Source organism: Leptinotarsa decemlineata, unplaced genomic scaffold, assembly GCF_025532065.1.
Source record: "Leptinotarsa decemlineata unplaced genomic scaffold, Ldec_3_MD MMD2_tig00026328_RagTag_RagTag, whole genome shotgun sequence".
Classification (NCBI taxonomy): domain Eukaryota; kingdom Metazoa; phylum Arthropoda; class Insecta; order Coleoptera; family Chrysomelidae; genus Leptinotarsa; species Leptinotarsa decemlineata.
Genome location: NW_027412688.1, coordinates 13686328 through 13699553, shown reverse-complemented (window position 1 = coordinate 13699553; position 13226 = coordinate 13686328). Strand labels below are relative to the sequence as shown.

Below are 13226 nucleotides of genomic sequence, written 5' to 3'. Positions count from 1 at the left end.
CAGCAAACAAAAGAAATTCACTATAAAGAATAACATCCTTCAAGTCAATTACAAATAGGTTGAAAAGCAATAGCCCTAATTGAGAATTCTGTGGTACAACCGATGAAACTGAGATTGAGGAAGATACTGAGTTACCATATTTTACAAATTGTACTCTGCAATTTGTTTACTCGGTCAAATGCCTTTGAAAAATCTGTGTAAATAGAATCCACCTGGTGTCTATTTTCAAAGGCGTTTATTATACAGTATTGATAAATTAGCAGATTTGTGCTGGTAGATCTACCACTACTGAATCCATATTGTTGATTAATGATTATATGTCTACAATCTCATGTTGGCTTTTTTGTAATTAGGCTATCTAACAATTTGGGTAATTCTGATTGATTACAGACTGCTCCATAATTTTTATATCATTATGTGATCCACTTTTATAAATAGGTTTCAAAAAAGTGTTTTTCCAATAATCCGGAAAGATGGACGATTTCAAGGAAATATTGAATATTATGTGAATTGGTTTTACCAGGGTAAAAATACATTTTTTTATTAGAAATAGCGGAATTCCATCGGGACCTGTAGACAATTTCCCAGATAATGACATGACTAGATCGATTATTTCTTTAATATGTGTAAGGAATCACATGTTAAAAGGTAAGACCTCGTTAGTCCTTAGCTCGCACAAGTTTCTCAACTTCTGAGAGTTGACGTTCGTATGGGGCGACAGCTGATTAACGAAAAAAAAAAAAAATCGTTATAACTACATATATCAAACGTCTTACTAAATTTATATTCTGGAATTTGGTTAACTGTTTCATCACTATAGACTGATGAGAAATATTTGGCAAAAAGATTTACAATATCATTACTACTTTCGCTGACAGAGTCATCATAATACATTTTAGATGGTAAGGAATGTGATTTCTTTTTATTATTAATATAATTCCAGAAGCTTTCAGAATTATCGTTGATGTTATTCTCTATTTTATTTATGTATGCTTGATGGCAAGTGTTTCGCAAAGCTTTGAAGTTATCTCTCGAATAACAAAATTATTCTTAATATTTATAAAAATTTCTATTTTTTTATTCTCTGTGAACTAATTTCCTCTTGAAAACTATTTTTTTCAGCTCAGAATTGATCCATACTGGGAAAGTAGAAGCTTTATATTTTTTCAGTGGAACATAGTACTCCAGAACTGTATAGAGAATATTGTAAAAATTTGTAACTACAATATTTAAATCCGCATTCTTCAGTATTTTGGTATCCCAATTGATACTTGCCAAAAAATAATTCATGCCGATATAATCTCCATTTACAAAGTCATAAAAGTATTCATCATATTTTAGATATTCCTTTGTATAATTTTTTAAATCAAAACATACCGAAGAATGATGTAATTCTATTTTGAAAAATTGGGTCCAATGGATTTTGAACAGACATATTTATGAATGATGAAAAAATCAAATCTAAGTAAACATTTCTTGAATTTGTAATATTATTGATTTGATATAAATTATGCAAACTAAATTAATGTAATAAAGCTAGTGCAGGTGAGTTTTCTGGACAATCAACATTCAGACCAAGCTCTCCATTAAACCAAAATGCGTCAGGTATATTATAGTCACCACAAAAGATAATCTTGACAGTACAGTATTTTTCTAAAATATAATTAACGGTAGCAGTATGTTCCATATAAGTATTCAGTACAGAAGAAGGAGGAATATTTACACCACCAATAATGATTGTTGAAGCACCTATTGATAATGTAACATACAGATGTTCTGTATTGTCAGGATATATGTCGATTAACTCAGTTATTAAAGATTCTCTAGTGGCTATTAGTATTCCTCCTCCTCTTTTTTTATCGCTATTTGTTTAGTCTCTATCTAATCTATATATGTTAAAACCTTTTAAACCCAGTTCACTATCCGAAAAGTCTCTATCAAGCAATGTTTCTACTAAAATTATAATATCAATTTTGAACACATAAAACTTTGTTGAAATTATAATAATTTTGTTCTCATACCGCCGGCATTTTGAAAATACACAGAAAACTGATTGGATTTTACTTTTTTGCAGCCGCTTCGGTGATTTGTGGTACTCCATTTACATATCTTATTATAACATTTTCTCCCCTCTGCTTTCTATCATCGACTTCTTTCTTCATATCTGAGTTGTGAGAATTACCTTCTGCTAGAATTGTTCATTCTTTTTTGTCTCTCGTATATTTCATTTATGACTGTTTCTTCGGAAAAAGATGTACATGTTTCTTTGTGAATTTTTGATTTCAGTTCTTCAACCTCAGAAAGCAACTCATCAATCTTCTTGATTAAATTGGGTACTAATCTTACCCCTGTGAGACATTTCAGCAGGAAAATGTTTGTCGACAAGATGTATTCCTTCTTATGACATAAAACATATATCTAAATAAAAATTCAATAGAGCTATTTATATTATATTTCTGGTCACTATATTTCTTATTGTCCTGTTAATATATTCATCAGGTGGTTCATTGCATCCGAAAATAAGTAGATTAGTGGTTCTGCTTAGCCCTGGGGTTTATTTTAAAGTAAGATTTTGGCTTGCATTATTGCTTGTTTTCAATATTGAAGACGACTATTACATAATCTTGGGAACCATAATGTGTAGTATTTAAAAGAAACATTCTTCATTAAGTCTGCGATTTCACTATTGGGATTTATAATAGAATATATTCCTGTGTCAACAAACATGCTTAGTGCACTAGAAAGTTATTTGAATATTCGTCGCCTAGGATGAATATTTTCTTCAAGTCTAAGTTCGTATTATCGTTGGCTTCCTTTTGTTTGTCATTACCGTTGTCTTCCTCACCTTTGTCTTTGCATTTAGTTAATTTTCTTTCACTGAGTCTAAAACACTATATTCTGTTCGAATTTTAATATTTAATACAAATTAGAATTAAAATGTTGGAAATTTTGTTCTAAAAAGAAATACAATGAAGAAATGTTTCATTAATTTGTTATTCTACAGTCTACACGATTGCAGAAATAATAGTGTGCGGAAATCAAAGATTTTTTGGCGAAATGCTTATCAAATGGTAATATTGTCAATGCTATTTTTTGAGTTTCGTTGGTATAAATAATTCTAGTTGAGATACCTATTCTGGTTGGATCACTAATCGAATATTTTCATGCCATGTATTTTATATTCGCATTCTGTATTATTTTGACACAAGGTAGGATGACCTCATAGTAATAGTAGCATAGTAATTGATATAAATATATGATTAAGATATAGTAATTTAGAGATATAGAGGCATAGAAGTATACAGGAGTGTACACATAGATAGTGGTTTGAAATTCACTAGTCCTCAAAGATATTTTTCAATTGATTGTACTGTTTTTTAATGAATAGTTTAATTTTTTCAGTATTTTGTGGCTATTAATGTTTTATGTGTCTAGGTAGCTGATTGTATGTATAATTTGGGTTGTGAGTCAGTCTGCAGTGTGGTATAATTATAGCTTGGTTTGTTATCATTTGTATATTATTAATGATGTATATTTTCCTTACGTTAAATAGTCCAGTTTCTTCATATAGGGACTCAGTTGGATATCTTCGATTTTTCCTAATAATTATTTTCATTGAAGTGTTTTGAATTAAATCTAAATTATGTAAGGATGTCTTGTATAACCCACCCCATACAATAGCGTATGACTGTCTCAGCCAAGACATTATAAACCAGTAAGGCGACGTCTCTTATGAGAACATTTTGGAGGTGATAAAATTTATGAATTGGTTTTAGAAGTCTTTCCACCGTATATTCTACAAGGTCGTTTCAGCATAGTAATTGAACCATCATGATACCCAAGTACTTAGTTGATTCTATTTTATTTATTTCAGGGCAAGTGCAATTTGCATTTCTTGGGCATGCGACTTTGTGGATCGAAAGTGTTTTTTTTTGGAGAAAAAAAGTTATGATTAAGGCTCAATAGATTAGCACTTAGCCAGGAGTAAATTTGTTTCATGCCAGTACATTAATTTTATTTTAAAAAAGAAATACCAACCCTTGACAAAATGATGGAAGCCTTGAAAGACCTAAGTATGTTTCCAATAATAAGCAGATAGAAATTGTGGAAAACTTTAAAGGAATTAAATTTGAGCTGAGAAAATCGACTTGAGAATAAAATAAATTATTTGGACAAAACTTAGCTCTGTGATTGTGATGGATAGGGCAAGTTATCATTCCAGAAAAGTGCTTCTTTGCAAGAAAAAAACACGACATTTAAAATAAAAGATATTGAAATACTCTTTGAAGAGTCCATAAAAAATGTTCATTTTGAAAAATGTATTGAACATGTTATAAAAGAAGAGGGCAAACATGTGGAAATCTGATCATCAAGTTCAGTAAACTGTAGAACCTTTAATCATAACATGATTCAGCTGATAACACACCATAATTTTTTATTGAACCTGATATCTTTTGAAACAAGCATACTTATTTTTATGTAAATAGTTCAAAGTGAAATGTTATAACAATATTAATTGTATGTAAATAAATAAACATAGTTATTAGTTTCATGAAGTATTTTTGATCAAATACCCAAATGCATGCCACTGCAAGTAATAAAACGACCCATAGAATCATGAAATCAATATTAATGTTTGCGACCCATTTACGACAGGGAAATAAGGTGGGCCTGGTAAAGTATTACAAACCGCCCTATACCAGCTGCGGTACAGTTTGCATTTATTCACTACGTTTTACTATTAGGAAACAGAGTATGGATACTTTCAATGTCTACCATTGAGATTATATTTTTGATTTCAATAAAGCCCTTGGTGTAAAAAGGTATGTTTCGATACTGAGAAACAAAGTTGAAATATAGCAAAGTCTAAAAAGTTCTAAGAAAAGTATTCCTCAATATAGATAGAAGAAAATAGCCCATCAGCCATATTAAAGAACTATTATACTACCAAAGAAATTTAGAATATGCTTGTAACAGGAACAAAAATAATGCTAAATCAAAGTTTTCCCGTTACAAAAAATAAACTGCAAGATAGTGTTTAAAACATTGTGGATAATCAAAATTCAGAAACAACCTCATTAAAAACATACTACTTCAAAAAACAGTTTCCTAAAACAACAACCTAATCTAAATTCTAATAGATAAAATTAATAGTTGAATTTGAAATGAATGTGAAAATCATCCTTGAATTTTCTGAATAGAAATTTTTTGTTTGAATATAAAAATATTTCATTGATATTCTTGGGTGAAAATTGCATCATTTCAAAACTCAATTACGGAATACTGTGTTTTAATGTATAGTTTAAGGTTAAGGTATATGTTTTATTGACGCTCATTGTCTTTTGTCGTTTTATACTCTAAATTAACCCCTCTTAAACATAAATTAACCCCTTTTAAGCTATTCTGAGTTGCAATCTGTATTTCATTACCTTATTTGATTTTATTTTAATTATAATTTAACATTGTAATTTACTTTAAATGTCCTGTAAATAAATAAATAAATAATGTTGAGTTCATATAATTTTTTTCTATTAGGTACCTACCTGTTTTTTGTTGCTAAAACGTGTCTCAAAGAAATACCTGTTATTCTTCTAATATATCTATCGAACACTTTTTCATTCTAGAATAAAAATAATGTCTCTCGACACACTTTTCGCTAACAAAGTTAGCATCATCAGATGACTAAATGAGGAATATATTTTTCAAAACAGACTAATGCTGGATTCAAGCAACAAAAATCCTAAGACTAAGAACAAAAAGTCCAATCAAAACAAATCAACGAGAGCGTTTAAAGAAACTTGATTGAAACTAAGAAACCTGACTAAAAAGTTATCCAACAATTATCTAATAAAAGAGATTAGATCAAATCGAAAATTGAAATATTTACAGTTGTTATGGACTACAGAAATTTCAAAATGATTGTTTCAAATTTGTATCTTTTATACTAATTTGAAAGATGAATGAATAATTGTTAAAAATTGTTTAATTGATATGGAATCATTTCAAGTAGTATAATAGAATATCAAATGAAGAATAATTATGATTATGTTTTGAACCTGCATAAAGGAGACACTATTCTTAGGTATAGATAGACTTAGTTACTAGTTATTATGTTTATTTTCCTGGTATTGTTGAATTAACCTGCTATAAAGATTGATATTGCTTTATAGGGGTCTACCATTCAAGCTTTTATCTTTGACTATCTGTAGGTACAAACTATTTGAAACTCTTATCAGATCTTTGTCTGATACTTGCATATAAATAATAATATGTTATAATTCACTCAGCTTTCTAATTGTGGTTTACTTACTGATCAACTGCAATTTCAACATCTTGTTTGATGATGTTTTTTAAATCAGCAGTTCTTGTTGAAAGAAGAATATTTTTATTAATAATAGTGGGTGGAGAGTTTTGATGTAATATTTTTATCTTCAAAGAAGCTAATCCAGATTCTTCAAATGCATTTTTCTGTTTTAAATTGTCCAGTGATTTTTTTTGTAATAACTTAATCGTCTCGTAACAAATTTCGAAAGGAATTTTCAGTTGTTCACTATAATCTCCTGACAAATTCTGAAAAATTTGTGTGTTTATACAACCTTAAATAAAAATTTAGAAAATACCTTCAAAGCATTATCTGAAGATGATTCGGAAGAATACGGCGGTAACCATAATTTGATGCTATCTTTACGTAACTTATCCCTAATTTGGATAATACAATCCTCTTTTTCGAGGTATCCATCCATATTCAGATTTTGTTGACGAAAAATTACTAAAAACTAACCACTTCTTATTTATTTTTATGAACAAAAACTGCTGATCTTTGTTTACTTTACTCATCTATGATCATATAATACAAGTACAGATGCGAAAGCTTTGATGCCGCCTTTGATGTTCGATGGCTCAAAATTCGTAACCTTGAATATGATGTGTATACCACCTCGATATACATGGAGAAAAAGGTTTGATTGATTTCAACAATTTCCTCTTAATGTACACTGAAAAAACATGCTTTCGCTATTCACAGAAAAAGTGATATATTTTGTGGTACATTATAATGAAATAAAGAAACTCGCATATTGATAAATTTGATTACAGAGATGAGTAGATATCATCAATTAAGTTCAATGGTGAAATTTGATAAAAATTAGGAATATTTTTAATCATTTGTATGTTACAAAAATTACACTTCTCATTAGTTGAGATAAGTTTAATTCATAGATGAACGAACAATACAAATAGCAAGCAGACTACCTTGTCACCCAACAAATGGTAAACATAAACATAGATTTTCCTAAATTATCATCATCTATTCTTCTTAAATAAGAGGCTTCTTATTTGAAGACTTATTTGAAAAATCAAACAATCCGACTTTTTTAGTCATTACATTCAATTAATTCAAATAATAAAGCATAAGTACCTAATTATCAATAACAACATAAAGTCGATTTCAATAGACACATTTCGATGAAATATGTGATAAATAAATATTTATTTCACTACATTACATAAATTTTTAGCAAGAAAAAATAACAAAACTAATGAAAAGTAAAGTTTAAAAATAAATTCAACGAAAATAAAAAAATCAATTAATTACAATCACTAGACATATCATGAAAATACACAGAGAGAATAAATTTTGATGAAGGTTTGTAAAGTATATCAGTACCACAAAAAATATTTCATTAAAGAACTAACGAAATTTACATCATGAGTAAGTACTTTTGTGCAATATAATATATACAATAATATTTGAAAATAGGATAGGATTATATATAGGATATATATAATCAAGAAAGGTTAATGCCGTCAAGCTGCTGAAAAATAATTCCATGAAAATCAAAAGATAAATAAATATCACTTAAGTCTCGCTTGCGTTTACGCAGTTATTTGTATTAAGTACTTTTCTTGGTTTTTCGCATTTTGTCTTCAGTCGAGAACCGCCTGAAGAAAACTATCAAAATCACCACGGAGGCAGCTATAGCTACCTGCTATATCTTGTAAACACAAGATCTATCAACTGAAACCACAAATGTGCGGTTGACTCCTGTTGTGGATCCGTGCATTTGTATTTTTATCTTTTGGTAACCAAGTGTTGCCCATCCTGCACCATACTGATGATAGGCCAAAAGCCCGAAACACGTGTCAATGGTTTACCACTTTCTTGAGAGCTATGTCCGATCATTATCTTCTGTTTCTATATATATATATATATATATATATATATATATATATATATATATATATATATATATATATATTATATATATATATATATATATATATATAAAATCTAGAAAGGTTAATGCAGTCAAGCTGCTGGAAAATAATTCCATGAAAATCAAAAATTAAATAGATAAGTACTCTTTGATCATTCCCATATGAAACAGCTGTATACCGGTGGCTCTTAAATTGAAATCAATATGGGAATGATCAAAGAGTACTTATCTATTTAATTTTTATATATATATATATATAGATATAGATATAGATATAGATATATATATATATATATAATACCAAACAGGTATTAACTCAAAAAAGCTATTTTTCTAGAAAAGACGAAAAACTTATTGCCGTATCCCTCTACGCAGTAAAATTTTTCTGAATGATATAATTCTTTTTAAATGCAAGGTCAGGAAAGATGTTGTAAGATTCTCAAATTTGATTCATACATTAGGGCTAAAAATTTGATTTTTGTAGTTATTTCATTTTGCTTAATAAATGTGTGTGTATTTTTTTATTATTTTGAGTTGAACCTGATTTGTTGAATTTAGTTTTGAGTTAACTCTCTTTTGAAGTAGCAACATGAACTTAAAATATAATAGTATTTTGTATTGTTTATTATAGTCCAACTCTTGTGACTAACAAAAGGGCAATATTGGCAGATTAGTTAGCGAAAATAATACAAGTATTCAAATCAAACAAATTTTTATTCAATAATAATATGAAAACTAACTAATGATAATCCTCGATTTATAAAAATACTCAAAATAAAATTAACTTATACCTTGGAACATAAAAAATATACTTTCTGCTCTATAATAATTTTTTTAACTGTATATCTGAAATATAATATTGGCACTTTCAGATCACATTTTCTCAAATTGTGTGGGCAAAAAGATAATAAACAGCATAAAAAGAATACAACAGTCAATTAGTTATTATCGCCCAGAACGCCTTTATAATAAACATCATAATAGGATTTCGGAATAACGTTTTTAACTATCAATTCTTTTATGTCTTTTCTTTTTGCATCCGACAATGCAATTTTCCCTGTGTATGCCTGTGTTAAGCCAATTGAAAACAACGATAGATCTGTGGCTGTCCCGGTTTCCCTTGCGCGGAGAACCCGCTTTCGCATACAAGCTTTTCTATATGCTTCTTCTTGAAATGATGTTTTGTAGAAAAACGCTTCAGGGTGTGTTTTTTCAACTTTATGAATCTTAATGCCATGCCACTTGATCGGACTTCTCTCCTCGTCTATACTGAAATTGGTGCCCCACGATTCTTGCAAAGCTTTGACGTCATAAAACCTATCATGAGTCATTTCTACGACCAGAGCAGTAACAATCAACGTTTTATACTGCTCTGGTTTGTAGATGGGACCGGACTGCAAATATCTTTTGATCTGCTTTTCAATTACACTATGCACATTATCACCTTCATTTTGTGAGTGGCCGCGTATTAAAAATTTGTGAGTTATTGACTTAACTCTCAATTTGTTGACGGCGTAGGCATATGCAGATAATAAAAACTTATTTTTTTGTTGACCACCACAATTATCCGAATAGAAAATTATATCAATTTCTCTATTCGGATTCTGGTCTGCCTTAGATTTAATATAGTCAAGTATACAGCTTCCAATCTCAACAGCTCCTCTCCTTCCTTCGGTTTCATCCCAAAAGTAACACAAGACATTTGTTGCCCTTAAATCACTGATCTTAAAATTGAAGCAGTTAATCCTGGATTTATAAAAGAATAAGGATACTTTTCCTTTAGGAATTTGCAATACAGCTTGCAAGTCGTGAACTGCTACGATGGTACCATCGGTTCTATTTTTGTCATTTTCTTTTTCATATCTTGCCAAAGTCTTTTCTTTCAGATGATGTTCATATTCTTGACCTAACTTGTGCTTTTCTTCTTCATCTGAGTTTTTGTACCTTTTGCACAGATCACACTGATCCTTTTTCGGCACGAAAAAAGATATGTTGAATTCCGTGTTGAATATCCTATTGAATGTTGAAGACGTGGCAAAAGTTAAACCATCAGTTTCACGAACTCGTCTATAATCTCTGTAGATATCGGCCAATGATTTATCACTTGAAATAAATTCTCGAGTGGTTTGGGCTCTCAAGTAGTGAGATTCAATTTTTGGAATACTATTTATAAAATCTATAACGCTTTGTTTGATTTGTGAGTCAATAGTTGGATGATGTTCGTGCTTTCCTCTCATATCAGCTTCAATAACTCCTGATTCCGCTTTCTTGGAAAGTGCTGTTTTCATCGCTTTATAGCTCAAGTCAAGAATTGATTTGAAAAATGGCTAGCATACTCTAATTCTGGAACCATCAACTTCAAAATAAAAGGCGGTGTTGAGAGCTCGAAAGTCTTGTGTGCTTGAGTATCGATATTTAGGCTTTATTGAATGTGAGTGTCGTACTACAAACTCTCTCTGCCTTTCAAGATTGCCTAATTTCCAAAATGCATCAAAGAGCTGTTGTCTTGACACTTCGTTGATCTTATCTTTGCATTTCAGGTGACATTTTTCTCCACAGGGGGGTCCAACCTTTCTTTCCGGCACTTGTTTCTTCGACTCAGACAGTGACTGGTAGGCTATTCCAGAATTTCTCAACACTTTGGCGACTTTTGATTTCCACATTGTTGGTTTACGTAGTCTTTTTCTACCTTTTTTTTTTCTATCAAGGGCTCTACGGTATCAATTTCAGCATTGTGAGTGTTTACTTGTACATGATTATATTCGGTGTCCGAGCTGCTACTGCTAGTGGTAGATGAAGACGATGAGGCAGATACAACCTTTACTGGTGCTTTACTTTTTTGAACTAGTTGGTAAGTGGGATCCTCATCAGAGTCGTCAATATCACTTTCGTTACTTCGGATTGGTGAAATGTAATAGTTATGTGTACAAGTGTTCTGTTGTTTAGACGTACTCGGAAGAGATTCATCTACCATGGATAAGCTATTAAGCTTAGACGAGTCTCTATCGCTAGTTGATATCTTGAAAACATCTACAGTTTCACGTTGAGTAAGTATAATAGGGGTGATATTTTCTTTGTTCTCCTTTGCTCTTGATTCCTTTACCATATTTACTGAAATTCGTCCACGATTCATTATTTTTCTGGAATAGAAAATGACCATTTTACTAACTGTAAAGTCCTGTGTATTTCGTTTGCATGCATACAGGAGCAATATACTACAATCTAAAAGGATCTAACTCAAAAATTTATCAGTAACTACACAACAATCTATGTAGTCGCTAGATGAAAATTACAATATATTTAGATGGAAAAACTCCAATAGTGACTGGTAAAAAACTTTAAATTCATTGGTTTTTTAAAGAAATATAGGAGTCAAAAATATGAGTCAACAAAACAGATCTAACAACGAATAAAAAAAAAAATTCAACAACACAGTAACAATTCTAAATAAAATAAAAAACTTTGCTTACCTTGCCAGCGATAGTGGTTCAACTCAAAATGTTTTATTTATTTATTTAGCACCAATTATGAAAACAGCAACAACTTAAAATAATATGGCTTTAATATTCAACAATAGGGACACACAACTCAAAATAATTCTACTTCGTTTAATATGCGATGTCCCTATTTTGACGGACGGGGGGGGGGGGGGGGTTGTACGCACGCTGGTTCAACAAAAAAGGACTTCAGTACCATCTGGCGTCGCGTAGTGGAAATATTTTATTGGTTGGTAGGTAATGAGATAAGCAATTCGACAGTGAGCATAACTCAAAAAATGGGAACACCCTGTATGTATATATATATATATATATATATATATATATACAGGGTGTAACATAAGTACGTTAAAATATTCAAGTGACGTATTCCTGAGACAATTTTAAGAAAAAAGTCTATATGAACTTATGTCCGAAAATGCTTCGTTTCGGAGATACAGGGTGTTGAAATTGAATTTTTTGTTCGCTTTTTGAAAATAATTCTTGCAAAAAATAAGTTATTTGCCCGAAATTCGGTACCCGGGGTTTTTTTGACGTGAGAAATCATAATTTTGTATTAATTTTCATGTAACATCTAGAGGGCGCTGCGTACGCTGTCATTATTTCAAATTGCCTAACTTTTTTGACAGTCAACTTTTGGTACTTTTTATGAAAAAACCTATAATATCCACACCATTTTCGAATAAAACAGGTAGACCTCCTCAACAACGCTGAATGTGATCGTTTTCGAGATATTTACAATTTTCTATATCGATGCATATTACTTAGCTCCTAGGGCGCTAAGTGAAGTTGCTGAGAACATTACAAAAACTAAGTATGTGGTGGTTCTCGTCAAAATAAACAACTTTTTCCTATAAAATGTTTAACGAAGAATGATTCTTTTTCGAAATACAGATTGTTGAAATTTTTCAAAACATTGCAATTTTAGTTATTTTCATCAAACTTTATACGCAGTATACTCGTACAGACTTCTTCTAAACTGAGCATAATCGAACTTCGTATTCAATACAAATTTTAAAAAAATCAGGTTTAATTATTCAATTAGAAAGCGAAAGGTGAGACCCGTTAGTCCTTAGCTCGCACAAGTTTCTCAACTTCTGAGAGTTGTCGTTCGTATGGGGGCGACAACTGATTAACGGAAAAACAGATTTAAAAAGAATTAGAAAGCGCTACATTTCGGAGTTTGTAAAAAAACAATTCGAAGAAGTACTATGTTATTTATTAGGAAAATAAACATATAAAAATTGAACGAAACACCTATTACAACAACTGTTCAAAGTGACGACCCCCAACAGTAATATAAGCTTCTGATCTCCTCATCAAAGAACTCCGCACCCGTTGAAAAATGTCCGGAGTGTTTCTTATCGTTTCGCAGCAAGCTATGATGCGATCCCTCAACTCTACTCAAACTTTGAGTTTGAGTAGAGCCTAGATGATGATAGCACGACCAGCTGTCGAATGCGCTCGCAGATATTCAAATAGAAGTTATAAAGCTTCAAATCTTTTTTGTGAC

At 30.7% G+C, this 13226-nt stretch overlaps 1 protein-coding gene across 1 annotated transcript in view; it reads right to left on the bottom strand.

Moving 5' to 3' along the window:
- The window catches only part of LOC111511990 (NEDD8 ultimate buster 1), a 45810-nt gene extending 38950 nt beyond the window's left edge, over positions 1-6860 (bottom strand). Inside the window, 2 exon segments of the mRNA XM_074181916.1 lie at positions 6311-6570; positions 6621-6860. Coding sequence (XP_074038017.1) covers positions 6311-6570; positions 6621-6743 — 383 coding nt within the window. The 5' untranslated portion in view covers positions 6744-6860.
- Between the last annotated feature and the right edge of the window lie 6366 nt (positions 6861-13226).